We start from the raw sequence: 27,472 nt of genomic DNA on the forward strand, positions 1-27,472 counted from the left end.
GCCCTGGCTGCTCTGGGGGGATGGAAGCAACCATAGGTTCCCATGCACATCCTCAGGGGCCAACACACGGACAGACCTGAGCCCCGGTGCTTTGACAGCAAGGGATGACTTCGGTTCTGCATTCACTGGCACTGTGGTTAAGGACGCAAAGGGTCACCGGGGGTGCCAGGTCATTTGCCAGCAGTGGGGTTTTTCACCCGTCTCAGCAAAAGGGAAGCAGAGAATCCTCCAGAGTTTTCCTTCCTGCCTTGCGTTTGTCAGATCTGGGTCAGCCGCTCCTTCCCCCCAGTGTACCCTGCCGGCAGGTGTCTGAGGCAGCAGAGACAAGCTCATCAAAGCTGCTGGCAGTTAAAAATAAATCTCAAGTGTCAGGGATACACTCAAGCTGGTGGAGGTGAGCAGGGAAGGTGGGGCAGTGGTTCCTCTTTGCTCGCCTTTTGTCCCCATCAGCAGTCTGAGCTGGAATGTTCGGTCCAGGTGTCATGGTTTTGCATTGTCCTTCCCTCTACCCTTGCGTGTGGCGCCCAGACGGGGCAGGGCTGACCACATGGAGCTGCCCTGGGAGAGACACCCAGCCCAGACCTCCTGCACCGGAATCTGCATTTTAACCGTTCTCCAGGCAGTCGGTGTTTGCGTTACGGTTTGGAGAAGCTTCGCGTGGAGGCTAAACCTGAGCGGGAAGCGTGGGTGCCAGGTGAATGCGATTCTCTGCCCCCAGCATCCCCTCTGCTCCTCCTTAGGCTGTAGAACCGCGGAGGAGGCGCCCCCCAGGGTGGACGCTTCAGACTGCGCTCGGCCCTGAGGGCCAAGCTCAAGGGCAGTCTAGGCCGGCCGCACGCGGCGAGCACGGGGCGCCCAGGCTGCGGGCAGCGTCCTCAGCAGGCAGCAGGTGGGCTTTCAGGGGCGCGTTCCTCCACCGAGGGGGGTTCCTTCCGGTTAAAGGCCCCTGTATGGGTTTTGCCAAGTGTCATGTGACCCAAGTCCTGGTAAGGAAACCCCACCGTGGAGCCTGACACCAGCCTTCGTTGATGCGGGGTTGAAACAAGCCATCATGTGGGGACACACCGTTTTCCAAACATTCCCTCTGCTTGTCTGTCTCTCGGGAGGGAGACAGATGTGGTAACTCGGCAGGAAAAGCTAACCTGGAAGAGTGTTGTGGCCCTAACGTCTGTGGGATAAATTGGCTTTGAAAAATGACGCAGAGCTCTATCCCGCCTGCTGGCTGGTCTGGAGGGCCACTTTGTCGAGCTGGTGGCCGGGGAAGAGGGGAGGCGGGCGGTCAGTGAGGAGGTGCGCCCTGCAGGCGTCTCAGGAGGAGCCGTAAATCAGGTTCTGATGGGCACCCAGTCGTTCCGTGCCTGCTCCAAGCACCCAGCGTCCTGCCTCCCACCTCACCCAGGCACCGCGGCACTGGGGGGTCTCACCCAAGGCCAAGAGCAGGGAGCACCCCGGGGCGCCCAGCCTGCCCTGCAGCGGGAGCACAAAATGGGGAGCGGCGGCCTTCCTTCCCCGGAAGCCAGGAGAGGTGACTCCCATCACCGAGCAGGCCTCCGTGATTAGCATGCGTGGAGGGCAGAGTCATTAAATGCTGCTCCTGGAGAAGAGACTTGCGTTCTTGATGGCGCCTGATTATTTATTTCCTTGAGAGGATGAGAGGATAGTCGCCAGGCTTTCTGTCTGAGCCTCCGCGTTGCTCTCCTCCTCCCTTCGCGAGGGAGGGGAAGCAGAGGCCACTCTGCTGACCAGAGAAGTGCCTTGGCTTCCTATCAATGCCTTTCTTTTAAAAGAACAATGAGCCACCTTAGCCCACAGCCCAGCAGCTCCACACCCCGCCCCAGCCCTCATGCATATTCATCTTGCTTCAAAGAGCACAGCATGGAATATGCAAATTGGCCAGGCAGGAGCTGGTTGGCATTTTGATAATAGCTTTGTCTGAAAAACCCCAGAGACACATGCACATCCAGTTCCTCTTTCTCTCCCTCTCTCTGTCTCTTGCCCCTACCCTTGTGTCCCCTTCCTCATTCTCTCTTCCACTCTGCAACCAGGGAAAGTGCATTGCAGAGCCACAGAAGCAAGTTAGCGGAAGAGGGGGGCTCTGGGTTCCCGTCTGCGGTGCTTCCACCTCCCTCTCTCTCCTCTCCTCCTCCTCCAACAGAGTCACTTTGGTGTGCTCCCTGGGGAGGGCTGCCCAGTCTGACAGTGCCCCTGGGCTCCTGGCCTGTCCATTCTGTCTGGGAACACGTTCTCTGCCATCTCCCGTCCAGCCTGGTTTTGCCCTTACTCTCGGCAGTCACACCTAAAAACCCAAGAGCCCAGCCTTGCCCTCCGAATGGGAGGGAAGGAATCACCTCACAGGCAGGAGAGGAGGCTTGGATGTCAGCTGTCATCACCGACAGATCCCCGGGCCTCAGTAGCTCTTGACCTCACGCAGCGGTCTCCACAACACATCCGAGGAGACGTCAGCGACAGGCTAGTGGCCTTGTTGTTGTCCACTTCTTAATCCCAGTCTGTGGATGGTCAACAGCAGCCTCTTCTCTAAAAGGAGCTCCGGGGCCCTCTTCCGAAGCACAGCTCCTAGAAAAGTGTGCAGAGGTCCGGTCCCTCCCCCCACTCCTCCCCCAGATGTAGCCAGTTCAAGTGAGGAGCTGCTGGGCTATGGTGGGGGGCAGAAGCGGGCTAAGGTTTGCATCCCACATGTTTGAATGCTACCGCATGTGGGGTCCTTAGAGGAGAGAAGTGAAGGCAGGTGGAGGGATGCAGGCACCTCCAGTAATTCAGGGAAGAGGGGGCATCTGCCTTTGATCCTGGAGGCCAGCCCTGGTCACCCTGGGTCTTAGGAGATAAATTACCTCATAGGAGGAGCATGGGTTTGGGCCTTGTGTTCAAATCCTAACTCTGCTACATATTAGCTAAATCATTTTTTTAAAAGATTTATTATTTCATTTGAAAGAGAGAGAGAGCAGGCGAGAGAGCAGGGGGAGGGGCAGAGAGAGGGAGAGAAGCAGACTCCACTCTGAGCCTGGAGCCCGAGGTGGGGCTCAATTCCACCAGCCCGAGATCATAACTAGAGCCGAAATCAAGATTCGGACGCCCCACCGACTGCACCCCTCCTGACACCCCCATGCGAGCTTAATAATTTCTGAGAAAACAATTTCTCTGAGCCCCAGTTTCCTCATTTTAAAAATGGGAATACTAATATCAGTAATTCTCCCAGGGTTATTCGGAAGACAGTATCTTGCATAGATGGCAAATACTCCATAGAAAGACCTGGGCACTGTGGCCTTTCTGCCTTTCTACTGTCGGGGGCCTGATCATGTTTTCAATCCAGGAGGCACAGAGGACCTGAAAACAAGACTGGAGAAGGAGTGGGCTGCCCCCCTAAAATCAGCCTCCCCCCCCACCCTCTATCCTCACTGAATCTTGCTTTCTGGTGGCCCAGTGGCACTGGCACCTGCTGACTACAGCCTGTGGCCTCCGGGCTCTCCCAGACAAGGACACAGAGCAACGAGGCAGGAGCTGGATCGTATTCTGACTTCTCAGCAGGTTCATTCAAGGGGAGCTGTGCAGGAGGGGGGGTGAAACGTCCAGTGTATTTTTGCACTTAGTGAAAAGATTCTACTTTCATTGCTAAGAAGACAGGTAGAGCGACAGAAGGGGAAACACGCAGACCTCACCGCAGACACAGAGAAGCCTCACAAGCCTCATGGTCAGGCCAGACAGGTGGGAACATGAGGACTAGTTCAAGAGGTTCGAGAAAGGCATGGCAGGTCTCCTAAAATGCGGCTCCCACATATTCTCTAAGCCTTGAAGACCACATTTAAACAGTCTGGAGGGTTTCTGCTTCTCTGGGCTGTCTCCAGAAGGCAGATCTCGGATCATGGTGGAAGGTGGAGGGATTTCTGCCAGGGAGGCATGGGGCTCCTAAGCCTGGGGGTTGGTGGTAAAGGCAGGTGACCATGAATGGTATGCTGTGGCCGTGATTCTTATATGGGGCGAGCAGGTTGGGGTTCCTGACCCTCTCCGGGCTAAGAAATGATTTTTTTTTTTTGCCTCTTGGCTTGGATCCTGCTGTGGACAAACACCCCCGAGGAGCCAAACTCAGAGCATCAGGCATTTTCTACTCAGGGCACCTGCTACCGCGGACCCTTTTCTGCAATCGGGCCTGGGTGAGGCAGGAGTTCAGAATCGCCTGGGGGCTGTCTACGATGCAGCCCCCCCGGCCCCAGCCCGGGACACTCTGGTTGAACAGAGAACAGAACTCGGGCCCCTGCAGCTCCAGATGGCCGCCCAGCAATTCGAGGTGCTCCGGGCCCAGAGCTCTCGGGTGGGGCTGCAGGAGAGGCGAAGATGCCGCTGGGCCCCGAGGTGCTGGGAAATTCCAACACGAGAGCACAATTATTCCATCTCCTTCCAAAACGGGAACCCGCGTGGATATGCAGTGAGACCCGGTCAGAAGGGCAGCAAGCAGCGTGAAGCTGGCTGTGGGAAGCCTGGAAGGTGATGTCAACCTCAGCTTCTCCAGCAGGGGTGGGGGGCTGTCCGGAGAGGGAGCAGTTCCCCCACGAGAAGCTGGGGACCCACGTCATCATCCGCAGGACTAGTTTTCGTGGAGCATCCACCGAGGGGGCTTAGCGACCATCTCCTCTAACCCGTCAATGTGCAGGCGAGGAAGTTAACTTTGATGGTCCGTGAGTGTGTGAGGGGCAGCGGTTAGCAGAGTCCGGACCAAATGCAGGAGGACCCGGGGCTCTTCCTCTCCCTGCAAAGCAGCATGGGAGGCACACGGGTGGGCGGAGCCAGCCCTTAATGAGGTCCGGGTAATGAAAATTTTGAAATACTACGGGGGAAACCAGCACCCTGAAATTCACGAAATAACAGGTGGATGTGAGATGGGCACACCTGACGTGAGTTCTCTGAATAGGCTTGGGCGTAATAAGATGAAAAAAAAAATCTGAAAATGAAAAGGTATAATGAGACATACACAACTGAAGGGAATTGTCTTAAATGGCTGATTGTAATGAGATGTACATAAATTGTAAGGCTTGTAATGAAATGAAAAAAAAATTCTTGCCTGATAATACTGGGTGTAATGTCTACACCTGAAATAAGTCGTCTCACTGCGCTGAGTGTAATGAGATGCACATAATTTTAAAGAGTGTAATGAGATGAAAAATAAATCAAACACTTGTCTTAAAATGAAAGATGTACAAAGATGCACACACCTGAAGGGCATTGTCCTAAATGGGTTCGCTTTAATGAGATGCATTTAATTTGCGAGGGGGCTAAATGAGATTGGCCCAGAGAGAGGCTGAGAAATATAAAACTATAAGACATGTACACTTGAAAGTGGTATAATAAAATCTGCCTCATCTGTGGAATGGAAATACGATGCCAGGATGGAAAGGCACAGAGTATGACGCGATCGGTTGGCATTCTCTCTGCCAGTCCTTGGTGAGCCCTGGCCCCGTGATGCTCTGCGAAGTTGACTTATCCTCTGTCCCCTGTATGATGTCAGCTACCTCATAGGCACGTGCGAATCTCACAGGCTGAATAACGGGGTTGTAGGCTATATAGAAACAGGAACTTGGAGCTATAAACAAGTCACTTCTAAAAGGCAACATAAGACTATTTTCTTTCCTTTCTTTCTTTTTTTCTTTTCTTTTCTTTTTCTGAGAGGGAGAGGGCAGGGGGAAGGAAGAGGCAGAGGGAGGGAGAGAGGAATCTTAAGCAGGCTCCATGCCCAGCACAGAGCCCTCCGTAGGGTTCGATCTCACGACCCTGAGATCATGACCTGAGCCGAAATCAAGAGTCGGATGCTTAACTGACGGAGACATCCAGGCACCCCAGAAACTATTTTCTAAGAGCATTGTTTCTCAAATTCTTCAGGTATCTTGCCTTGGAGTCTGGGAAAAAGTTGGTCACGGACTGAACCTGCATCCATAACAAGCAACCCTGGTAGGTTATATGCCCCGGGGTTACTGTTTGCCTGTGCAGGACAGGTAGGCAGGTAACAAGAGTGAAGACGTCTGATGCGGGACACAGGTACACTTTGCAATGAAAGGTAGGAATAGCTTCACTTCCACAGATACATTCTCTTGGATTTTTTTTTTCAAAGGCAGAGGCCTCTTGGACTGTCTTGTTCTCTCACACTTGATGGAGCAGGGGTATAGTGAAATAGTTCCTTTCTTAAAAGCAAGAATGCAAATATTGGAAGGAAAGTCAAAAGAAGGAAAAAAAATAAAAAGGAGTAGGGAGCATAACTAACCGATGAGCCAACCAAGCAGTGATGACCTGATACTACGTGGCAAGTGGCACCCAGTGTCAATGCCGGGAGGGTCATATGCATGGCCAATGTCGTGAAAGCCTGGAGAGCGCATCGTAAGGGGTAGCAGTGATTCGATTACACCCCGCTGTGGCCGTGTAGGAATACAGGTCCTGAGCTGCAATTCTCTTTTAAATGTTGGCACAAAATTTTTTAGAAACAATATTGGTCCAAACAAAACATATTGGGAGCTGAATTTGACCTGAATGCCCCATTGGACCCGAGAGTCTTGTTTGCAACTCTGAACGGATCACGTTTGAGGTCACTGTCCTAGGATGAGGTCGTATTTTAACCATTAGGGGGACGTTACAGCACACATCCAGTCTCAGTGTTCTATTAAAACGTGAACTCCCTGAAGGCAGAGCTCTTGGTTGATCACAGTTGTATCCTCTGTATTGGAAACTGCCCGAGACAGAGTCAGTGCTCAGTAAATACACATCGGGTGAATGAATGAGTGTGACAGAGCCATTGCCCTCATCTGGCCGTGTTCAAGGCAGCAGAGGGGTCTCTTGGTCAAGGCAGTGTAGCTCTGGCCATCAGGTCCCAGGAGCAGGAAGCTTCCAACCTGGAAGGTCTGCCCTGCTGGGATAGGGGTTGGGGCCAGAAGTCTGCTGGCACGGTTTCCAGGGCCCTGGCACCAGCACCCAGTCCCAGCCTGCATTGTCCCCTTTCCCTTACTTCCTCAGGGACTATGGCACATCTTCTCCTGGGTTGGATAGGGCTTGGTCATGCACGGAGAGAGAGGTGGCTGCCTCCTTATAACACCATCAGCCACAGCTCAAATGATTTCAGAAACCCCTTTTGCGTTGTGGCATGGTTGAAAAGCTGGTGGAACTTGATGGAAAAACTGAGGCAGGGGTGGGAGAGGCTGGCGTAGGCTATTCTGTAATTTCTTAGAACAGTGTTGCGTGGAGTGTGTTTCGTGAAATACCAGTAAAATTGGAATAGATATTACTTGGGGGAAAAAAGGCAAATACATCTGGAGAATAGGATAAACAGGTTTCTTCCTGCAGGACTCCTCAGAGCCTTTACTATACTAATATGCCCTATGGAACTCCACCAGCAAAACAGAATATGCAGTTCATCCTAGATTAATTTGGAGATGGATTTTTATTTTTTTATTTTATTTTTTTTGTGGCATGTCCTTTAACAGTGTCTTCCTTGGAAAACACTTCTTTGAAAGTTTGCTGGTCTCCTGGCTCTGGGAGGTGGGGCTCTAAGTTATCCTGGTCTCTAGACTTTCTCACTGCCTAGTGGCGGGGTCTCTGCAGACTCTCCAGGTATGACCGGAGGCTCAGGTCTGAGAGCAGTGACCCAGGGAGCAGTGATCAGAGCTGCGTGCAGGCCCATTTTGCCCATGTGAGCACTCCCTTCCCAGCCTGCAGCCTGGCTGGAGGGTGTCCGCAGGTAAGTGTAGACCCCCCAGGCTTTGTGAATGTGAACAGGGAACGCCCCCTTCTGCTCCTAAACCGATGCCCTGGACATCTCACCAACACTGCCCAGGTAAGGAAAACTCTGGGCTGAAAGTACCAAGAAAGGCTGCTTACTTGGGGGGAGAAGCTGTGCCTAAACTTCCACTTGCCCCCGGGAATTCAGTGCTGAGCCCTGGGGTTCAGAGGGCAAGCTCCTCTCTGGACACGGCTCTAGGATGAAAAGCAGCAGTCAAGACTTCCTCTCCTTCCTCATTCCCGGGCCTGGGTGGACGTGGGAGGGCTGGGGGAGGGGCAGGGGTGCCACCAGCTTTGAGGATGAAAACCCTTGGAGCCTAGGGTGCAGCGGGGAAAAGCGAAGGCCTTTGAGGGAGGTAGAGTGTGGTGGAAGAGGGGACCACACTCTGAGGGTGCCGCTGCTATGGGGGAGAATTGCCAGGAGAGGGCAGTGCAGAGCGTCCTCTGGGCTCCTCTCCCTAATCTCTTTGTCTCTGAGCCGGACACGTATGCAGTGTGGGTGCCAAACATAGCTGTCGTCATGCCCAGACAGGTAAACTGAGGTCACCCAGAGAGCCTTCTCCCTTGTTCCTTTCCATGGGTAGTCAGTTCAACAAGAGGTAGGCTGAGGCCTCCAAATTTTCTCCGGCCCAAGGTCCCACTAACCACTAATCACAGAAAAAGAATTGCGCACCAGAATTATGGTAGGTAATAAGATTTACTGAAAACTTCTCGGCCACATTCAGTACTGGTTTGGTGGATACATCAGAAGGAGGTTGCATAACATTAGGCAGGTGGAGGGGCTGGGAGGAGGATGTGTGGGCATGTGTGCGGGTGTGCCTGTGCTGGGTGGGTCGCCGTCCAAAGTGGTAGGTGAAAGGGTGTGTGTGTGTGTGAGAGAGAGAGAGAGAGAGCGAGAGCAAGAAAAACGAACCAGAAAAGGAAATGTATTTTATCCCACTGCACATTGCAAAAGTCTCACGCCAAAAAAGCTAGACTTTCCTCTACTTATGGCATCAAAAGGGAGTAAAAAATGATTGGCTCACCCAGATTATAAATAAGGTTATTTGTTTCTCAAAAATCCCTATTAAAACATTAAATATCAGCTCTTTTGGGGGAGAAATACATTCATTTCAGGGAGACCTCAGGAAAGCGACCATCCTTTTGCTCCACCCCAACCAGGTGGGGGAGGGGAAGCCCCAGAGGGCCCTGCGGGTCCCCTCAGTTTGAGCCAGGCAGCCACTCGCATCCTGCCACTGAAGGAGATGGCCAATGCACAAATTACAAAGGAAGCTGCGAGTCCATTAAATTAAATCCAATGGAAAACACACGTGTGATCGGTCCTGTCATTCACAGCCAAGGGGTGGGAGAGGAGGGGAGGAGGGGGTGTCAATCCTGGGGGCCTGGAAGTTGGGGTGGGTGTGAGGGCAGGTGGTGGAAAGCCTCCTCCTCGAGGGAGCCCCAGTTCCTCCAGTGCTGTGGGTCATGGGGGTGGGTAGATCAGCGAGGTGTGTGGGCTGGGGCTCCCCTTGGCTCTGGGGCACCATTTCTCTGGGCCCTTGCCCACACTTTGGATATCGATGGGAAGAGGGACGTAGCACCTTCTCCAACCCCTGGCTTCCCACTGGACTGGATGCTTCTTTCCAATGTTTCTTCTGCCTTCTCTGAAGGATAGAATGAAGAAGAGAGAATGGGGGCTGGTGGAGTCAGCCTGGGAGCAGGGGGACAGCCATGGGGGGCTGAGGGCCGGGACATCTGAGGAGCTCCATCTGAGGGCTGGAACATCTGGGATAAGACACCATTGTCCTGTTGTTACAGGAGTGGAGTTCTGTGACCACCTAGGGATGGCTGTGGTCCCCAAAGTCACCTTGATATGGCTCCGAGCTCTGCCATCTCCTTGGGTCCTGGAGCCAACCCAGGGGAAGGGAAGCCGCTTAGCCCCCTACAGTCTGAGCCTGCCAGCTTACCATTCATCTCCGGGAGAGAGGGAGAGAAGGTGGCTGTGGTGGTCCCTGCCCTCTCTCCCAAGTCCATGGTTGCCCGTGCCTGAGACGGGTCCGTGGAGGGACGAGCGGGAGCCCTCGGGAGCCCGGGTCCCACTCTGATCTGCAGGATCGGCCCCCTCAGGGCCTCCCACTCTGCTAGCCACTGGTGATGCGTCTGGGCTCCTCCTGCCCTTGAATGTCTGTCAAGGAGCTGAGAACCTCATGGGGGTGGAACCCAGACCCCGTGACTCTCCCTTTCCTCCTAACTCTGTCCCTGGCAAGGCTCACTCTGAACAGCCCTGAGCCGCCTCACAGTGCAGGGCTTGTAAACAACTCAAGTCCTCCAGCGGGGTGGGGGGGGCATGGGTGCCGTCTGTCCTCAGGGATTTGGTGAGTCCAGCTCTCACTCCTGCCTTTCCGTGTCGGCTGCTTGACTGGCCCCGCAAACGGAGTCCTGCGCAGTTCAGGGAAGGGGGGCTGGGGTGCTCATTGAAGCTTGGTAGTTGGGAAGGAGCAGGTGTCTCCTCTGCATTTCTTCAAGCTGCTGATTTGGGGAAGTTAGGGCCCAACTTCCTTGGTGCTGCCTGCCCCTGCCCCCCTCCCCCCGCTGAAGCCCTCCTGACGACACTCCTCTCCTGCTCGGTGACCAGTGCCATCTGGGCTGCCAACTATTCCAGGGAGTCACTGTGTTCCAAGCCCAGGTCGCTGACATTTGTCGTCTGAAGCTCGTCGGCCTCCTCCTCCAGCTCTTCTTCCTCCTCCTCTTCCATTTCATCCTCATCCTCTTCTTCTGTCCCATCCAATGAGTCATCATGTGCGGCCATCATAGCTTGCTGCATGGCCATGGTGGCATTGTCTGAGGACAGGGACTGCAGGTTGTCCAAGCTGATGGAACCTACGCGAGAGAAGGTGGCAAGGGTCAGGCCCAGGAACCTCAGTGTTGGATAGAGTGGCAGGGACTGGCTCATGGAGTGGTCGACAAGTCCCAGATGTGAAGTTCCCCATCCACGCGTTTCTCAGCCACTCCCTGCCCCTTCCCAAGCAGCGGCGCTCCTCGTCACCATTCACTGAGCATCTTCAATATTACATTAAATACTTTGACTTTCTAACAATTCTGTTTGGTAGGTGTTATCATCCCAGTTCTAAAGAGGAGGAAACTGAGTCTCAAGATGGTTAACTCATTAGCTCAAGGTGACAGCCAGGCATGATGAAGTCGGGATTCTCCCCTTGGTCCCTCTAGCTCAAAATCTGGGTATTTCCGGGACACCTGACATGGCAGTTGCCCAGCACGGAGGACCCTGAACGCAACCGTAGAGTGGCACGTGAAGGTATGTACGTGCACATGCACGCCTCCACCCCACCTCCCTGCAGAGCTGTCGTCACGTGCCAAGCTATAAAACGTCTGGCTCATTGAATTATTCATTGTTCACCAGACGACCGGCAATTAGAAAAGTGTATATGGAGGGTGTGATGGAGAAGCTGGGAAAACAAAGCTCTTCCTGGCCTCCGTTCACAAGCCAGCTGCCTGCTTTGATATTTATAGATGGCCCTGGCTCCTGGGGAGCCGTGCAGACACTCATGGGCGCTATGCAACTTCGGGTGGGTGTGGGAGTGAGGAGGGGGCTCTGCTGAGCAGCCACTGACTCAGATGACCATGGACGCCCACTTGTCTTTGTGAGGTTGCTTTTGGCTTGTGAAAATATATGCAAAAACATCCCCTTCTTTCAGGCCTGTGCATCTCCTTTGATGGAGATCACTATTGTGACCGAGTTGCCACTGTCACAGCCCTTGTGTCTTTGCAGAGCCTGTCTGGAGGTCCGCCCACCAGCCCCAGGCTAGAGTCCACCCACCCCCAGTTCTTACCATCCGGGTTTGTCCCCGGGGCGCCACCCTGCTGTTGCAGCACCCCTGCAGCAATGGAGTTGGGCCAGAATCTTTGGGTGGGCCGGTGCTGTGACTTGATCTTCTTGGCTTTAGGGGCAGGGTCTGGGTTGCTGGCATCAAGCATGGGCTGCAGGATGCGCCTCCGGGCATTAATGAACCTGCCCGGGGGTAAAGGTGGTAGAGATCTGGTTAATCACCCCACCTGGGGTTGCGGGGTGTGTGTGTGTGTGCGCGTGCACGAATGTGTGCAGGGAGTGAGAGCCACTTCCAGATTCTCAGCAGCTGATCCACTGTACAGAGCAGACTGGGGGCTCGTCTAGCTAGGGTGTGAAAGCCTAGCTGGGAGAAGAGCCCTGGGCACTGCCGGGCTCATGGAATCACCTGGAGCTTGGTAACCACAAAGGAGCCTGGTAATCACCTGGAACTTGGTAACCCAACCAGCACTGGGAGGGACGCGTGAGGAGCGTCAGAAATCTCCATTCAGGACTCGTCAAGATTGAACAGAGGAAGTAGGGGTCCCCTTAGAAACACTAAACTCTAACTTCTCTTCAGGGCCCAGGGCTCAGATCAGGGCCCCAAATCTTGGGTCTACCCCCACCCAACCAGACCTTGCTCTCTGAGATTTCTGTGACAGCCCAGCCAGACACAGAGAGGGGGAAACAGATGCCTGTGAAGTCAGAACAGCCAACCCTCCCTCCTCCTTCCCACCCAGCTTTGCTGAATGTTGTAGTTTTTCAGGTCACAGAGGTGGTGGGTAGACCAGATGACCACTGGCGGCTGCTCCAGACCTTGGATGCCTGTATTCCTGTGTGTGTCTGCAGTGCAGGCGGGGCTGGGCTTTCTGTTCGGCCAGAAGCTTCCAGTGATGTTCCTGACACAATCTCCCAGCAGAGGGCGCTGAGAAGCTGCAGATGAAGCTCGAGGCAGTTGGGCTGATTCTAGCCTTCTGCTTCTAGCCCAAAGGGGAGGATTGCTGTGGTAGCTGGGCTGGGCTGAGCTGTCTCTTTTCCCTGCTATGCATTCCATTGCCAAGCAAGTGGCCCCCAGATCTGAGAGCCTTTGGGCGGGTGATAACTCACCAGTTATTTACTTGCAGGAGGGTGAGGTTTGTCTGGGCTGCGATCTGCCTCTTCTCATCCTCCGTGGGGTAGGGGTGCTGAAATGAGAGGTGAAGGGCTAATGCGGGGTGGGCACATGGTGGCCTGGTCCCCCTAGAGACCATGCCTATGTCACAGGCGCTATCCTGGTCCAGGCAGCCCAGTGGTTTGGGAGCCTAAACTGGGGAAAGTGCAATGTTTGTTTCCCAAAAGCAATGGAACTAGGGCTTGGGGAGGCTGTCCCATGTCTGTGGCTACACAGTCAGGACCACTGGGCCCTCAGCGCAGCCCCCCAAGACGGGGGACCAAACTGGTTTCCCAAGAGTCAGTATGGTTCAATATTGATAGCTTCCAGGCACTTTCACATCCTGACTTGGTCCTCACAGCCAACCCCCAGCAGGCAGGTCAAGCATTATTAGTATTAGGTTGAGGATGGCCTCAAAAGCCCATAGGACTATCAAGGTGGTAAATGGGGGTGTCTGAACCAATTCAATCTAAATTCACTGAAATTTACTATCTCCTCTGTGCCCAGATTTATGCAGGCCTCCCAGGAGACAGAAGATAAATACGATGGTAACTCCTAGTTGTAGAATATTCGGTAACCTGGGAAAGGTTGTCATGCACTTAATCTCACTTAACAAAGCACATGGCTGAGTTGCATAAGGTAGGCAGGTTAAGTATTGTTATTCCCACTTTATAGCTGAAGAAACTGAGTAACTTCTCCAATGTTCCCCCCGGGGTGGGGGGAGCGGGTGGGTGGCACCAGCTTGGAACTCAGTTCTTTCCATTTTGGTCCGGTCTCCCTCCCCTTACTTCATGCTGCCCCTCTGTAAGACTGAGTCTGTGTCTTTGTGGGGGTGAGTGAGGAAGTGGCATCCCAAGGCACTGCGGTCCCTGCACTGATGACATGCTTGTCTTCCGCTCTTAGGCTGTGCTTCATGAGGGCAGAGACCATGTCTTATTAATTCGTCTTATTAATGTATCCCCAGTGCCTTCCACATGCAAATGACATGCAAATGACTCCCAAGCGAAAGAAAGCAGAAACAAAGCAAAGGTTGGGTGGTTTGGGTAATGGGCCCTATAGAAGGTTAGAAGGAGAAACCGGTTGGCCAGAGCGTTGGGAAGGCCGTATAGGTCACATTAAGAATGGGACAGTTTTGGGTGGTGGTGGAATAGGGGTCCTTGTGGGTCCTGCTGGGTGGTGAGCCACACGGTGACTGGGTCTCTGCGTCTTTGTGTCTTCCCCAGGTCCCCACACCACACCTTGTACCCAGTAGGGATGCGGTAAAGATGTGATGAGTGTCGGGGTGGGTGGCAGCCTTCCCTGAAGCGAGGGGAGATCTGAGGGCTCTTAGGGCAGAGGGCCAAGCTGTCCAGTCTCCTCCCACCAGGGCCATTCCTTACGACTAAGGTGGCATTACACAGAGCTGCTCGGGCTTTCCGAAGTCCCAGAGGCTGGGCCTCAGATTCTGCTCCGTCATGACATGTCCCTTAGCCCTACGTCGTAAAGTCATCTAATGATTGAGTGAAATTGTCCTCGTAACGCGCTCACGAGGAGGTGGCTCTTTCTACTGTTACTATGGGATGATGTGTGCAAGGGGCTTAAGGCTGTCTGAGGAACGAGCACGGGAGCAGCAGCCTCGGAAGTGCTCTCGTTGTCAGCGACGAAGGCAAGCAGCCTCTGCAGCTGGCCCCGGCACCCCCGGCCCGAAGGAGTCGGGGTCACGTGTTGTTGTAATTCACACCTCCGACCCTGACCGCCATGCCAGGGCAGCTGGGCCTTGTGAGTCATACAATATTAAGATTCTAACAGGCAGGAAAACACATCGTGTCCCAGGAGCCGATCTCATCCTAACTGGGAAGGAACAGAGGAAGGCTGGGAGGCGAGACGGCCGGCCCCAGGGGGCAGAGAAGCAGGGGCTCTCTGCTTCGGACACCTTCTGGGGTAGGAGGTGGGCCCAAGTCCTGTTTTCCTTTCCATGGAGTTCCAGTTTCCCTACTCTTGAGAAGGAGCCAAGCAGCCCCCTGCCCATGGCCACTTGGTCTGAGAACACAGCAAAAATACGGCAACGTTCTGGCCTTCCCGGCCCTTCTGTGCCTTCTTGTCCTTGCACCTGCTGTTCCCGCCGCTGCAGCGCTCTTTCCCCGACTTTTCCACAGTGTATGTTTCTGGGCTTCTGGGCAGACCCGTCACAGAGCAAATCCCCTGTGAGGCATTTCCTGACTTCCTGCGGCGGAGTACCTTGCGGCCGTGTTTGAATAACGGCATTCGGCCCGCTGGATGGTAACAGGTCTCCCTACAAGACTGGGGAGCTGCTCTCAGACAGGAACCCGGTCTTAGCAGACCTTGGCTCTCCAGTGTCCAGCCCAGGCTGAGTAGATGTTCGGTGTGTGTGTATGGAACGTGTGAAGGAACCGACACAGGAGGGAGACAGCCGCCTTGTTTCCCCGAGCAGAGCCTGTGGCTCATCGGCCCGCAGGTGAGGGGAAGCTGCCACCTCCTGGCTGCCGGGGAGTGAAAGATTCGTGGCTGGAGCAGCTCACCGCTTAGAGGGAAAGGCTACAGACAAAGGGGGAAGAAAGCCTCTATTAAGGGGCAGTGTGTTTATTCCCCTTGGGGGGCAAGAGAAGGGTGGGCCCAACTGGTCAGGGAGGACTTCCTGAGAGAGGTGGCACTTCAGCGAGCCTTTGAAGAATGGCCAAGTTGTCCCAGCAAAGGCGGGGATGGACCTTCCAGGCAGGAGCCTTGCACCCAGACTTACAGGGAAGCCAGCCAGATGCAAGTCTCGTCCACTCTTAAAGACCCCCGGGGAGGGAAATCCTTCAGCCTCCCATGGAGGGAGAGGGTGTGCTCTAAGGAGGCTCTTGGTGCAGGCCTCCATTCTGAGTGGATGTCGTAAATCCAGAGGTTAACGTGCTCCCATTGGATGGAGAGGGTGGGAGGCAGTGTCACGGAAACCGGCTGGTTGTCCTCTTACGGAGAGAGATATAAACCTCTTATCCTCTGACTGTGCAAAGGCCACCACCAACCCCGCCTGGAACCGGCATCTCAGGAGGCACGTGGTGGAGGCTATGGGGTGAGTGGCAGCTCTGGCCCGGCTCCGGGGACAGGTGTGTCGGCCAGAACATTCCTGGCTTCACATCTGAGTGCTCATAGGAGCAGTCCAGCTTGTACACGCCTAGACCAGATGATTCCTGAGGACAGAGTCAAAATAGTCCTGGCCCCTGGACAGACCTTGATTTGCTCAGTGCTACTTTTAGCACAATTGGAAAGGCTCCGGGCCAAGGACGGGAAGAGGAATCAAGTGAGAGCGTGGTAAGCCATCAAGCCATAGTAGCTACTCTCTGGTCACTATCTGGAAGAACTCCTTTGGGGGTGGGAGGGAAGCAGGCAGCAGCTTTCTGGAAGCAGATAATCCTTGCAGAAAAAGAGATACAGAATGGACCAGAGAATGACAGATCCTTCTCGGCGGGGGTGGGGGTGGGGAGGCGGACATGGAGCCTCACGTGACTATAGGCAGAGCTGCCTGGTGGTCAAGAACACGGCCTCTGGAAAGGTCGAGTCACTTACCGGCTCTGTGAGCTTGGCGATTTGTTGCTTACTCTCCCGTCCTTAGTTTCCTTGGCTTAAAATGGAAATAACAGAATGGCACATAGCTCTTGGACTTGGGGGCTGATTTAATGAGATAATGCAGGTAAAGTGTGTGTGCCTCACGGACTCACTTTGAACAACATAGCGAAGCTCCCAGACGTCCCATAGCCAACCGCGCAGTCTCCAGAGAAGGGAACTGCAGCGTTTACCCGCAGGAGGTGTTTCGTGGTGGCCCAGCTGCCATCAGGAAGTTCCTCCAAAATCTGGCCTAAACTCTTTGCCACCTCTTTCTGACATCTTGACATGAGCCTCCTAACGTCTCCCCTGCCCTGAATTGAAGCTGAAGGCATCTTTCAGTTGAAGGGTGAGTTCCACCTGGGGTGCTGGGTCTGGAAAAAGTGTGGCCAGGGTCGGTTCCTGGGTCCCCGGCCACTTCCTTCACCCCGAGCCCACTCCGAGACTGTCCTTCCTCCTCCTGGCGCAGGCAGAAAAGCATGAGGCCGGCCAGTCACTGAGGGGTGGAGCGCGGGAGAAGGAGCGGCCTGCTGGTGTCTGTGGCCTTGTGCTGCCAGTGAAGCCGGGCTTGGAGCCAGCTTTCCTTCCCCTTCCTTTCCTTCCGCCCTCCACCCGAGACCAAGCACGGCACTGGTGTCAACGACAGCCCTCTTCCCTTCTTGCTCCTGCCCAACTGTGGGCACGCGCCCTGCGGCAGGCCCAACTCTGTGGGCCTGGCCTTGCTCTAAACAGTGTCAGATGCCAACCCCACGGGGGCAGTCGGCATGGTAAGGGGCTCTGAAACAATCACATTTCATCACATCTGAGGTGCCATTGATGGCAGGGTGCACCCAGATTTCACAGATGCTAAGTGGGGAAAAAACGAGCCTTTTAGAGTGGAGAGAAGCCCAGTGAGCCACCAGAGGGACTCCTCTTTCTTCCTCTGACGTACCGTGTGCAGACCTTCCATTCTTTTATCTCTCCTTTTTACTCCCCTCCCTCTTATAATTGTACTCGCACAGATAGGTCCAAAGAACTAAAATGTATAGCTTTACCTATTATGGGACCACCATCCAGGTCGAAAAACAGGATACTACCAGCACGCAAAAGCCCCCTTGTGCCCTTTCCCAAACACTACCCTCAAAGATATCCTCCCCAAAGATAACCTGGTTTTTACAGTAATTACTTTCTTGCTCCTCTTTCTTTCTTTCTTTTTTTTTTTAAGATTTTATTTATTTATTTGACAGAGAGAGACAGTCAGAGAGGGAACACAAGCAGGGGGAATGGGAGAGGAAGAAGCAGGCTCCCAGCAGAGGAGCCCAATGTGGGGCTCGATCCCATAACACCGGGATCACGCCCTGAGCCGAAGGCAGATGCTTAACGACTGAGCCACCCAGGCGCCCCCTACTTTCTTGCTTCTCTTTATAGTTTTCCTATCTATGTTACATCCTTAAACATTATAGTTTACTTTTGCCTGGTGTTTGGACCCTATATAAACGGAATCCACTGGCGTGCAGGATCTCACTCCACGGCACAGGTGTGAGACTCATCTGCAGTTGTTCACTGTTACTGTAGCTATTCATTTTCATTGCTGTATAGTTTTCCCTTAGAAAAAAACTGCCACCTTCCCATTCTTCACCCTCCTTCAATCTTGGAACTATTCTCCCTCCCTCTGGTTTCTATTTCAATCCATTCATCATTCTGCAGCAAGCAAGACTGGTCATGCCTAACCTGCCCCCCGCCCCATGCCTCATTCCTGCTGGGACACCTCTCCTATGAGCCCGAGCGCTTACCCCACCCAGGGTTCCACGTGCTACACAGATGCTTTGTTTAGTTGTCTGTCACCCCAACCAGACATGCTATCTGTTTTTGAGGAAAGGGACCCCCATCTTTCTTTCCACCCCCACCTCATCAGTGCCAAGGAAAATGCCCGACACATGGTAAGCATTCAGTATGTATTCATGGAATGGATGATCATAGGAACCTAAGGGGTAACTGGTGGTTGTCACCATTCCCTGTGAGCCTTTACAAGGGAAGATGAGTGGGAGAGGGTGGGGAGCATCAGTGAGTCAGAATCCCTGGGAATTCTCCCTAGAATCAGGCTGCCCTATTTACTACAAGGGCCATTCCTGCAAGTGATTGTTCCATGCATGTTTGTGGGGAGGAGATTGGGGTACTTAGGGTCTATGGAAGCACACAGGTCAGCTTTCTAGAGGGTTTTCGGGGCAGCACAGTAAGAAGTGGGTAAGAACAGGGGCGCCTGGGTGGCTCAATCGTTAAGTGTCTGCCTTCGGCTCAGGGCGTGATCCTGGAGTTCTGGGATTGAGCCCCACATCGGGCTCCTCCGCTGGGAGCCTGCTTCTTCCTCTCCCGCTCCCCCTGCTTGTGTTCCCTCTCTCGCTGGCTATCTTTCTCTCTGTCAAATAAATAAATAAATAAAATCTTAAAAAAAAAAAAAGAAGTGGGTAAGAACATGAACTCTAGAGCCATGCTGTCTGGCTTTGAATACTGGTCTCTCACCAGCTCAAGACCTTGAGCTTGTTCTTTGGGTTTGTCTTCTGTAAAATGGGGAAAATAATTCCATCTACCCCGAGGTGGTAATAAGGATTCAGTGAGTTAATATCTGAAAGGTGCTTAGAATGGTGCCTGGCGCTCTGTGAGTGTTTGTTAAATAAATAAATAAATGACAAATAAAATAAATCTGCTGCTTGGCACATGTCGCTCCCTCTCTTTGAAAGCCACAGGTGGTTCTTCTGACAGATGGCGAGAGCCCCTGCAGCTCCTTCCGCCCGTGGAGAGATGCGCTTCCTCTTTCCAATGGTTTTATTTCCTGGATTCCGGGACTGCTCCAGCCCCTGTGCACATATGATGGGGTGCTTTCCCCTAGCCTGGGTCTCAGGCTTCCTGGGGGTGGGGGATGCTGTGAAGCTGTAAGTCTCCACTGGCCATTTTTCGGGTGGCACCTTTGAGAGCTGCAGGCCCCCGTGGAGTGTCCTGGGGCTCAGGGCAAGCGAGTGGGCTCCCACACCCCCTGTCTTCCCAGATCAGCTCCATCCAACCCTGCAGCCGACCAGCCAGTTGTCAACAAGGCCCTGTCTTTGATGGGGACCCCCAGTCTCGCCTCCTTCCCTGGGACTCAGTGCTGCTGAAGCCACCTGGGACCGTGGCTTCCATCGCTCTCCGTCTGTCCTGGGGAGTTGCGGGCCACCTCCAGGGGTCTGTTCTCTCTTTGTCCCTACAGTGAAGGGTGGGTGGGAGAACGCAGGTTCACATCACAGGCAGGAATCCAAGACCTCATGCTTCTCTGGCACGGAAAGATGAATGCAGCCAGGCCATGGTCAGCCTGACTTCCAGATCCCGGTGCACCGTCGCCTGAAGCTCTGCCGGTATAGACGCCCGAGCAGCGGGGGACAGACAGCCGTTGTGGCCCGACAAGGAGCTGCACAGTTCCCCAGGCTCCAGGGCGGCGAGGAAGGGGAGAGGAGGATTTCTAGGAGGAGGGGTCCGTCTCTTTGGTCAGCGACAATCACAGGCCAGACAGGGGCACTGATGGTCAATCGGGAGGGAGTTCTCATCCTTCTCTTCTGACTCCATCCTAAATCCTAGCCGCCCTGCCAGGCCTCGTCCAGCTCTCAGCTCCTCCACGAAACCCTCACTTTGTGTGTCAGCATCCCGCGCAGGGCGTGTTAAAAGCAACAACTCAATCATGCCCAGAGCCCTGGAAGTCCCCGAGGCCAGCTCTCCCAGTGGGCAGGCGTCCTTGACACCGATGCTTTCAGTGATGCCCCCAAACAAGGTACAGGGGCGCAGAGACAGTGCTGGGGCGGCTTGATGGGGTCTGGGCCAGCGGGAGTCCCCCAGCTGGTCCCCCGCTGTAAGCAGAGTGGTTGGTTTCCTATCATTTTCTGTGCGCGCCATCCTGAAGAAGGCGAGGAAGTGCGGCTCTGCGGTGCCAACGTTCAGAGTGGCAGCCCTTCGCTCTGATGGTTGGGAGGGTCTTTCTACCGAACTCAAGGCTTCCCCCTACTCCTCCAGCCAGAGAGCCTAGACTGTCGTCCGGAGTCACACAGAAGCCTACAGCACTACCTCGCACTTCAGAGCAAGAGTCACAACCACTCACTGGATGCCTACGGTTTTTGGCTAACTTTGAATCCTTACAATATTCACGGAGTACTCTGTCCAAGTACCTGACATGTGTTCTCATCGAGTTACCCAGGCACCTATGCAACAGGCATCATTATTCACATTTTACGCATGAGGAAACCGAGCCCAGAGGGGTTAAAGAACTGGCTCCAGGTTATCCGAGCAGCGAGTGGCAGAGCCGAGACTCACGCCCCCTGTATCTTTAACCGCGTCCGCTCCACCTCTGGGCTAGACCATCTGTCAGGCACTGCGCTTTTTAACATATTGATCATCTTCGCCACAGGTGGGTACCATCATCTCTACTTCATGAAGAGGAAATTAACATCAGAGATGCTAGTTGACCCGTTCAAGGTCACGTAGCAAGTAGAAAAATGGAGCTGGGATCAATCTCAGGTCTGTCTGCCTCCAAAACACTTGCTCCTTATACTATACCATGCTGGCCCTAGAGGAACAGATCTTTTCTATGGACCGAACATCCCCAGTCCCCTTAACCATTCATCATATGACATGTTTCCCGTTAAGAGTCATTTGATCAGCACTTCCCCACCCTGGATGCTCTTCTCCGGATACAACTTGTCAAAGGAGGTCTTGAAATGTGATGTTCAGTCCCGGACACACTAATCTGGGTGCGTCTGACCAGCACAGATGGCCCAACTCCTCTCACCTATTTTGCTTCCTCCATTCTTGGACTCCTTGAGTGTGTGCGTGCATGCTAGCACTTGATTATACCGTCGGTTGACCACTCATGGTTTACGCATATAATTCATTTCCCCAATTAAATTATCGGTCCCTCGAGTGCTGGAATCATGTCTCATACCTGAAACTCAGGTGTTAGTGGATAGATATGATATTTGGAACTTAGGTCACATTTTCCCATAGAAACAAGTTATTTCTTTAATAGCTAGCTTTCCAGGCTAGCCCCCAAAGGCTGATTTAGTTAAAGATCTGTGTCCTGGTGAAAAGGAGCCCATAGGACTCAGGGACAAACAACAGATCTTGCTCTAATTTCCTAATGAGGAAATTCTGAGATGGGTGAGCACAGACTTCATTCTCTTGCCTTTTCCTGGACCCTGCTGGCACTTCTCAGCACCTGTTCTCAAAGCCCCAGGGCTGCCATGTGACCTTGCAGTCAGCCATCCGAATCTGAGGCCTCTGGCTGCGAGGACTTCAGGGTCAAATCTCCTGAAACTATATTCGCGATGATGTAGATACAACTTTCATCAGATTCTCAGAAGGTCAGGGGCCTTGAAGACGTGAAGAAGAATTACTAGAACCCTTCCCCCCAGCACCCCATTCTGGTTTGGCTCCTCAAATGCTGTGTTAAACATATTCTAATCTTCATTTGCTACCAACAAGCACTGGCCTTCTTCCCATGAAGCTGATCTTAGCTGAGTGAGAATAAGAAAGTAAGCTTGGAACTCATTCACACTGAGCTGTGAATGAATGATGGCATCCTGGCCTCTCCGTTGGCATCTGTTATGACAGGCATTGGGTCCTTTTAAGTGGATCTCTGATGAGTGGAATTTCAGATCGTGTGACAAAGTTAAAGGAAAAAGTAGCAGACAAGATATTCTGGAACAAAAATGGTCTCTCTAAGTCTCTCTGAGCTGTTTTTTTGCTTTTCTAGTGTTCTTACTTTTCCCCACAGAGTCCCTAGAAGTGTCAAGATTTCTCTCAGCTTTTTCTGAGACAGGGCAGATGATGGGGAGTCCCGGAGTGAGACGGGAGGCATTTGCAATAGTAGCTGTGTCTGGATCGGAACGAAGTACTTTCACACTCGTCTTATTCCATCCTCACAACAATCCTATGAGCTGGATATCGAGATTCCCATTTCAGAGCAGAGGAGCCTGAGCCCTGATGAGGTCAGGCAACTTGCCTCAGGTCGCCTGGCTAGGTGAGAAGGGGCGAGACACCCAAATCCAGAGCTTGCCTCCCTGTACCGCACCGTTCCGTAGACCACACTCTTCTGTTTGTGAGAGACATCAGTGCTTGTAAGAGAGCTGGAGACGGGTCCCGTAAGTGGGTCTCTGACGGGGATAGATGGGTACGTCCTTGGGGCTTAATCCAATGCTAGGCACAGGGAAGGTGGCAAGGCACACAAAGCATGTTCGGCGAGTCACCGAGGATCACACCGAGGCACAGAGGCGACCAGCTGGATTTCACGTCCACACCCGCTCCTTGCCCGGGGGCCCACGGGCAGGGCACGCGCTGTACCCGGGTGTGCGGCAGCCTGTGTCCCCCAGCGGGGAGGAGCCCAGCATGCGAGGCTGCGGTGCTGTGGGCGAGAAGAGCTGGGGGTCTGACAAAGACTCGCTAAGACCAGGACAGGCTCAGGTCTTATGCAGTGCAGGAAAGTTCACAGGAGCTTACTCAGAAGCCGAGAGGTGGAAACAACCCAAACGTGCGTGAGCTGACGAGCGGATCCACAGAATGTGGTCTGTCCGTCTGCCATGCAACAGAGGGAAGCTCGGATGTGGTATGGTACGGGTGGCCCTCGGGAGCCTGTGCTAAGTGAGAGAAGCCGCTCACAGAAGACTGTGTGATACGTTCCATTCGTGTGAAAGATCCGAAATCGGCAAATCCACAGAGACCCAAAGTCCATTACTGGTTTCTAGGTGCGGGGCAGCGATAGCTGCGGGGTAGTGAATTTCTGCCAGTGATGAAAACATTCTGGAATTTGACAGTGGGGATGTCTGCACAACTCTAAAAACACTACCAAATCTCTGACATTAGGTACGAAGGGTGGATGGTGGTATGCGAATTATATTTCAGTTCAAAAAAAGTCATAGAGAGAAGGTCCCCGGTGCACTTTGTGCACTCAGCTTTTGTGACAGCCGCAGGGTTCATATGAGGGCCCTGGAGCCAGGCCCTCAGCTGCGCGTGGCCGGGTGGGAGAGCAGCCACCTCGCACACAGGGTGGGGCGGGGTGGCAACGAGCAGGGTACAACTGTGGCGCTGGCCGGATGCCACCCCGGCACTGCGGATGTGAGGGATGGAGAAGGGAGAGGGAAGCGAGGGACGGTGAGGTGGCCTCACTGTATCTGAAAACGAGGGCTGGCATATAGCTCTCCTGCCCCCCTCCCAGGACAGGGCTCTGTATCTCCACGGAGAGTCTGCGCTGACCGCAGCCGCCGAGAGCCGCGGGTCCCCTTTGCTTCACCTAGACTTTGCATGGGAGCCAAGAGCTGCTCTGGTTTCTTGGGCCAGTGCAGGGGCATTGTAGCCTAGTGGGTGAGGAACTAGAGCCCCGAGGCGCCACAGACCTGGGTTCAAATCCTGTGAGATGTTGGGGACTGTTCCCTTCCTTGAGCCTAGTTTTGTTACTGGTAAAAACGAGGATAATAGTGTTACCCAGCTCTGTGCTGGCCAGCGGATTACATGAGATGATGCCCGAAGATTTTCAGCATGAATCTGGCCTGCCGCAGAGGCTACTGCAGTGGCTCCTCTGATGTCAGGCGGGGTCTGCGGGGGCTTGGTTTCTTCTCTCGGATCTCCCCACATGCAGAGAATATTCTATAATGTTCCTCCTGTGCTTTGGTGGCAGCAGCACAGAGAACAGCCATATTTTGGGTGGAAATGAGCAGAATGACCAGGCCAGGGCCAGGGGCGCTGGGGTCTGGAGCAGAGGGGTGGGGGCAGAAGCCAGGCAGGAAGAGCAGCCCTCTCCCTCCATCCTCTGTGGAGAGGACCCTCTGCCGGGTTTCTCCCCCAGCCTGGGTTTGCCGTGGAGTGATCGCTTCCAGCAGGAGTTTGGCCTCTTTCAGCCAAAATGCAATAGCAAGAAAATATCACGGGATTCTTCAGGGACCCAATCGCAAGCAGCTAATGGATGAAACCTTCCCAATCTTACTGCAGTCTCACAGCCAAAAGGCTCTGGGGTTTAAGTCCCATCTCAGGAGCGTTCTGTCATCGGAATCTATCTCTCTAGCTGCTAACGCCACACAACAGTGGAAATGACAAGAAGCCTTAGACACAGGACAAAAAGAATCCAAGAATACTAACTTCTCCCCGAGGGAAAGAAGACAACAGGAAAAGCTAGTATTTACTACAGAAGTTTGAATAAACAACCTCTACTAACCGAGATCGTAGATGTACAATGCTCTCCGTTTCTTCCGCAAACCACGGCCACTGCCGTTCACGTCGTCCCAGATGCTCGAGATGAATAGGCTACTGTGTAGAATGTTCATTAGACCATTTATCTGCTTATCAGGAAGTCGGCAGTGTGTGTATCCAGACTGGTTTATGCCAATTACGTGCGTTAGTGTAATCATGTCATTTCACTATTCTGTCAACCAGTAACATGTAAGCACAACAAGAAAGTTATTCTGGCTAAGAAAACTAAGTGGAATGCTTTGGAAAGACTCGAGCCTCTGATTTCCTTAAAACCGCCCTGTAGTGAGGATCCGTGAGACAAATGTAAAAGGCTGGGATACGTAACAAAAATCTAGAAAGATCCCACAGCCAGATTACTTCCCAGACATCAAAGTTCTTATCCTATGTTAAATAAAGATGGAATTTATAGAAGTTCTATTATAGGAGAGGTTTGTGCAAGTAAAAGGACAACCTCTCATCAGAAAAAGATCTTGGCCCTATATCAAGACATTAGCAAATCAATATATATGTGTATCTTCTAAATTAAAATAAAATGTATCTTTTTAATGGCTGTTCCTTTCTTCGGCCAACTTTTCCAATTAACCAATCAACACGTGGGTTGTCCCCACTATACTGGATACGATAGGAGAACATCTGCTGGATATTGAAATCTGTCCTTTTTCATACATTTTCTACCTTTTTCTCCTAAAACTTAGCTCCTTGATGCCCATACGGCGTTACTGCAGAGTTAGATTTCTCAAGAACTACAGTCTCAAGAGTTGTTCCTCAAAGACACAGTGAAAGCAAGGGGCGGGGGGCTTCGAGTAAGCAAATATGTCTGGGGAAAGCTTCTAACCATGCCCCCTCTTAGGAATTCACAACGCCGCTAGTACACTAAGAATCACGAACTGAGCTAAACTTTTTATAACCCAGATTTTCCCCAACTCCTTTACTCTGTCTTGGGAGTAACACCTATAGCATCCTATAAAGGGCCCACGTAAGAGGTATAACGTATGATCCCTGTTCTGGAGCAATTTACAATTGAGTCAGAGGTACGAGACATGTACGTTTAACACACACATATATACACAGAACAGGTGAGGGACAGTATTTGCCAATATATTTTTAAGGTCAAATGATGGTAAAAGTCAGTAGGTGTTTTGGATCAGAACAACAGATCAGGCATCCACCTCTAATTTTCACACATTGCGGGCCTTAGTCTCAAAAGCTTGCTCTTAGTCCACGGTTCTAGAAAGCTCAAAGAGGACTCACATTTCTTAAACGTGCCTATGTACCAGGCTTGGCTCTTTATACCTGTTATCTCATTTAATTTTTATCAGTGTGGGAAATGGGTATTATCTTTTTTCAAATAAATTGACTCGGAGAGATTGCTCAGCTGGTGGTGGGCCTCACTTCGTACCCCTGTCTGTCTGGCTTCGAAGTCTGTCTGCTTTTCATTGTGCCCTTGTTTATAGCCTCTCCTGAGCTGGGGTTTGGGGCGCCTGTGCGCCCACCGATATCTGGGTAGCCAGACTGATCCCCGGCCCAGTGTGGGCCCGCAGAGGACAGCTGTGCCAGGCTGTGTCCCGAGAGCCTGGACTTCTCCCCATCCCCGTCCTTTTCCAGTCCAGAAGTTCTGAGTTGTGACTTTGTTTTAAAGGCCTGGGTTCACTCCCTTGTCCTCTCCTGATGGCTGCTGTGAGGAAGGCATGAAGTGGGGGAGGACTTTGCCGATGTTAAGTGCTTTATTAATAGTATCCGCACTGAGTGCACTCTGAGCTGGAGAGGGTCCAGGGTGGGAGGGTGTGGGCGGAAAGTCTTACTCATGCTTTTCAGCAAGCCCTCTCCATGGTTCCTGGTCCCTTTTGTAGAGCTGATCTGGGTCCTTCCTTCTCTTCTACTTTGTGCTCAGCGACTCCCCCCCTCTCTTCTCCACCTCTACCTTCCTCTGCCATCCCCGGTCCGGGGGGCGGTGGCCATGGAGTGGAAAGAAACGACCCAAAGCTATAGAGGGGTGCTCAGCAGGAATGGGGGAAGAGGGCAGCCTGTGAACTGAAGTCCAAGGTCAGAGGGGAGACAGAGCCAGGAGGGGCTGATAGGATGACCCTCTAGTCTCAGGCTCAGACTTACGTCAGGGGCGAGATGCAAATGGAGAGTGGCAGGGAGCTGAGGCAGGAGCCCTGGCACGGGTGAGGGGGGTCAGTGCGGGGTACTGGCCTGGGCGCCCAGGCTCGTGGGTGGGGGAGTTGGTCTGGCAGCCTCCTCTCCCTCCTAGCCTTTTCTCCCCCTCAGAAGTGAGGCTGTGGGCGTGTTCACACCAATCGTCAAAAATGCATGGGGTGGGGGAGGTGGGGCAGGAAGGACAGGGTACTAACATTTATTAAGCAGCTAGTGTGCAGGGTCTTAGCAATCACTGCACTGCTTCCTGTAGTCTTCACAAGAGGCGAGTGCGGCCACGTTACAGAGACAGAGGTAAAGTCTAGATCTGAGCTCTGGTTTGGCCCCCTCAGGAGCCCATGAGCTTTCTACCACACCCGCAGGCCACAGTTACACATCATCGCACCGCGGTGTGTGTAGCCAGCTCGGCGGGGGGGTGGGAGGGATGGGGAGTAGCGGTGGGAGAGGAGCGGTTGCCCCCATCTTGGGTGTGATGGGCCAGTGCACAGAAACAGATCCTTCCCTAGGGAGCCCCTCTTCCCACGAGTGGGGCTGGGAGTACAGCATGGACTGCGGGCTCCCAGGGCCCCTGCGGCTCTCTGACGGTGTGGAAAACCAGAATAGGCAGAAGTCTGGGCATCCCTGCCCCCATCTTCAGCCACCGAGTCAGAGCTGCTCCCAAGGGGCCTGAGGATGGACCCGGCCCTGGCTCCCAGGCTTCCTCACTAGGCTCTTCGAGTCTCTCCGACCTCTTCTCCTCACCTTGACCCTCGGCCCTG

The 27,472-nt window shown here is 53.3% G+C and overlaps 1 protein-coding gene across 2 annotated transcripts in view; it reads right to left on the reverse strand.

The window, feature by feature from the left end:
- Positions 1–8,453: 8,453 nt before the first annotated feature.
- Positions 8,454–27,472, reverse strand: part of PKNOX2 (PBX/knotted 1 homeobox 2) — a 184,956-nt gene continuing 165,937 nt past the window's right edge. For both annotated transcript variants that reach the window (XM_008688258.2, XM_040631075.1), the window contains 3 exons: positions 12,698–12,774; positions 11,598–11,776; positions 8,454–10,629 (listed from right to left, as the gene is read on the reverse strand). In XM_008688258.2, the coding sequence (XP_008686480.1) occupies positions 10,403–10,629; positions 11,598–11,776; positions 12,698–12,774 (483 nt within the window). In that variant the 3' untranslated portion in view covers positions 8,454–10,402. The remainder of the gene's footprint in view (positions 10,630–11,597; positions 11,777–12,697; positions 12,775–27,472) is intronic.

Source organism: Ursus maritimus, unplaced genomic scaffold, assembly GCF_017311325.1.
Source record: "Ursus maritimus isolate PB19 unplaced genomic scaffold, ASM1731132v1 scaffold_16, whole genome shotgun sequence".
NCBI lineage: Eukaryota > Metazoa > Chordata > Mammalia > Carnivora > Ursidae > Ursus > Ursus maritimus.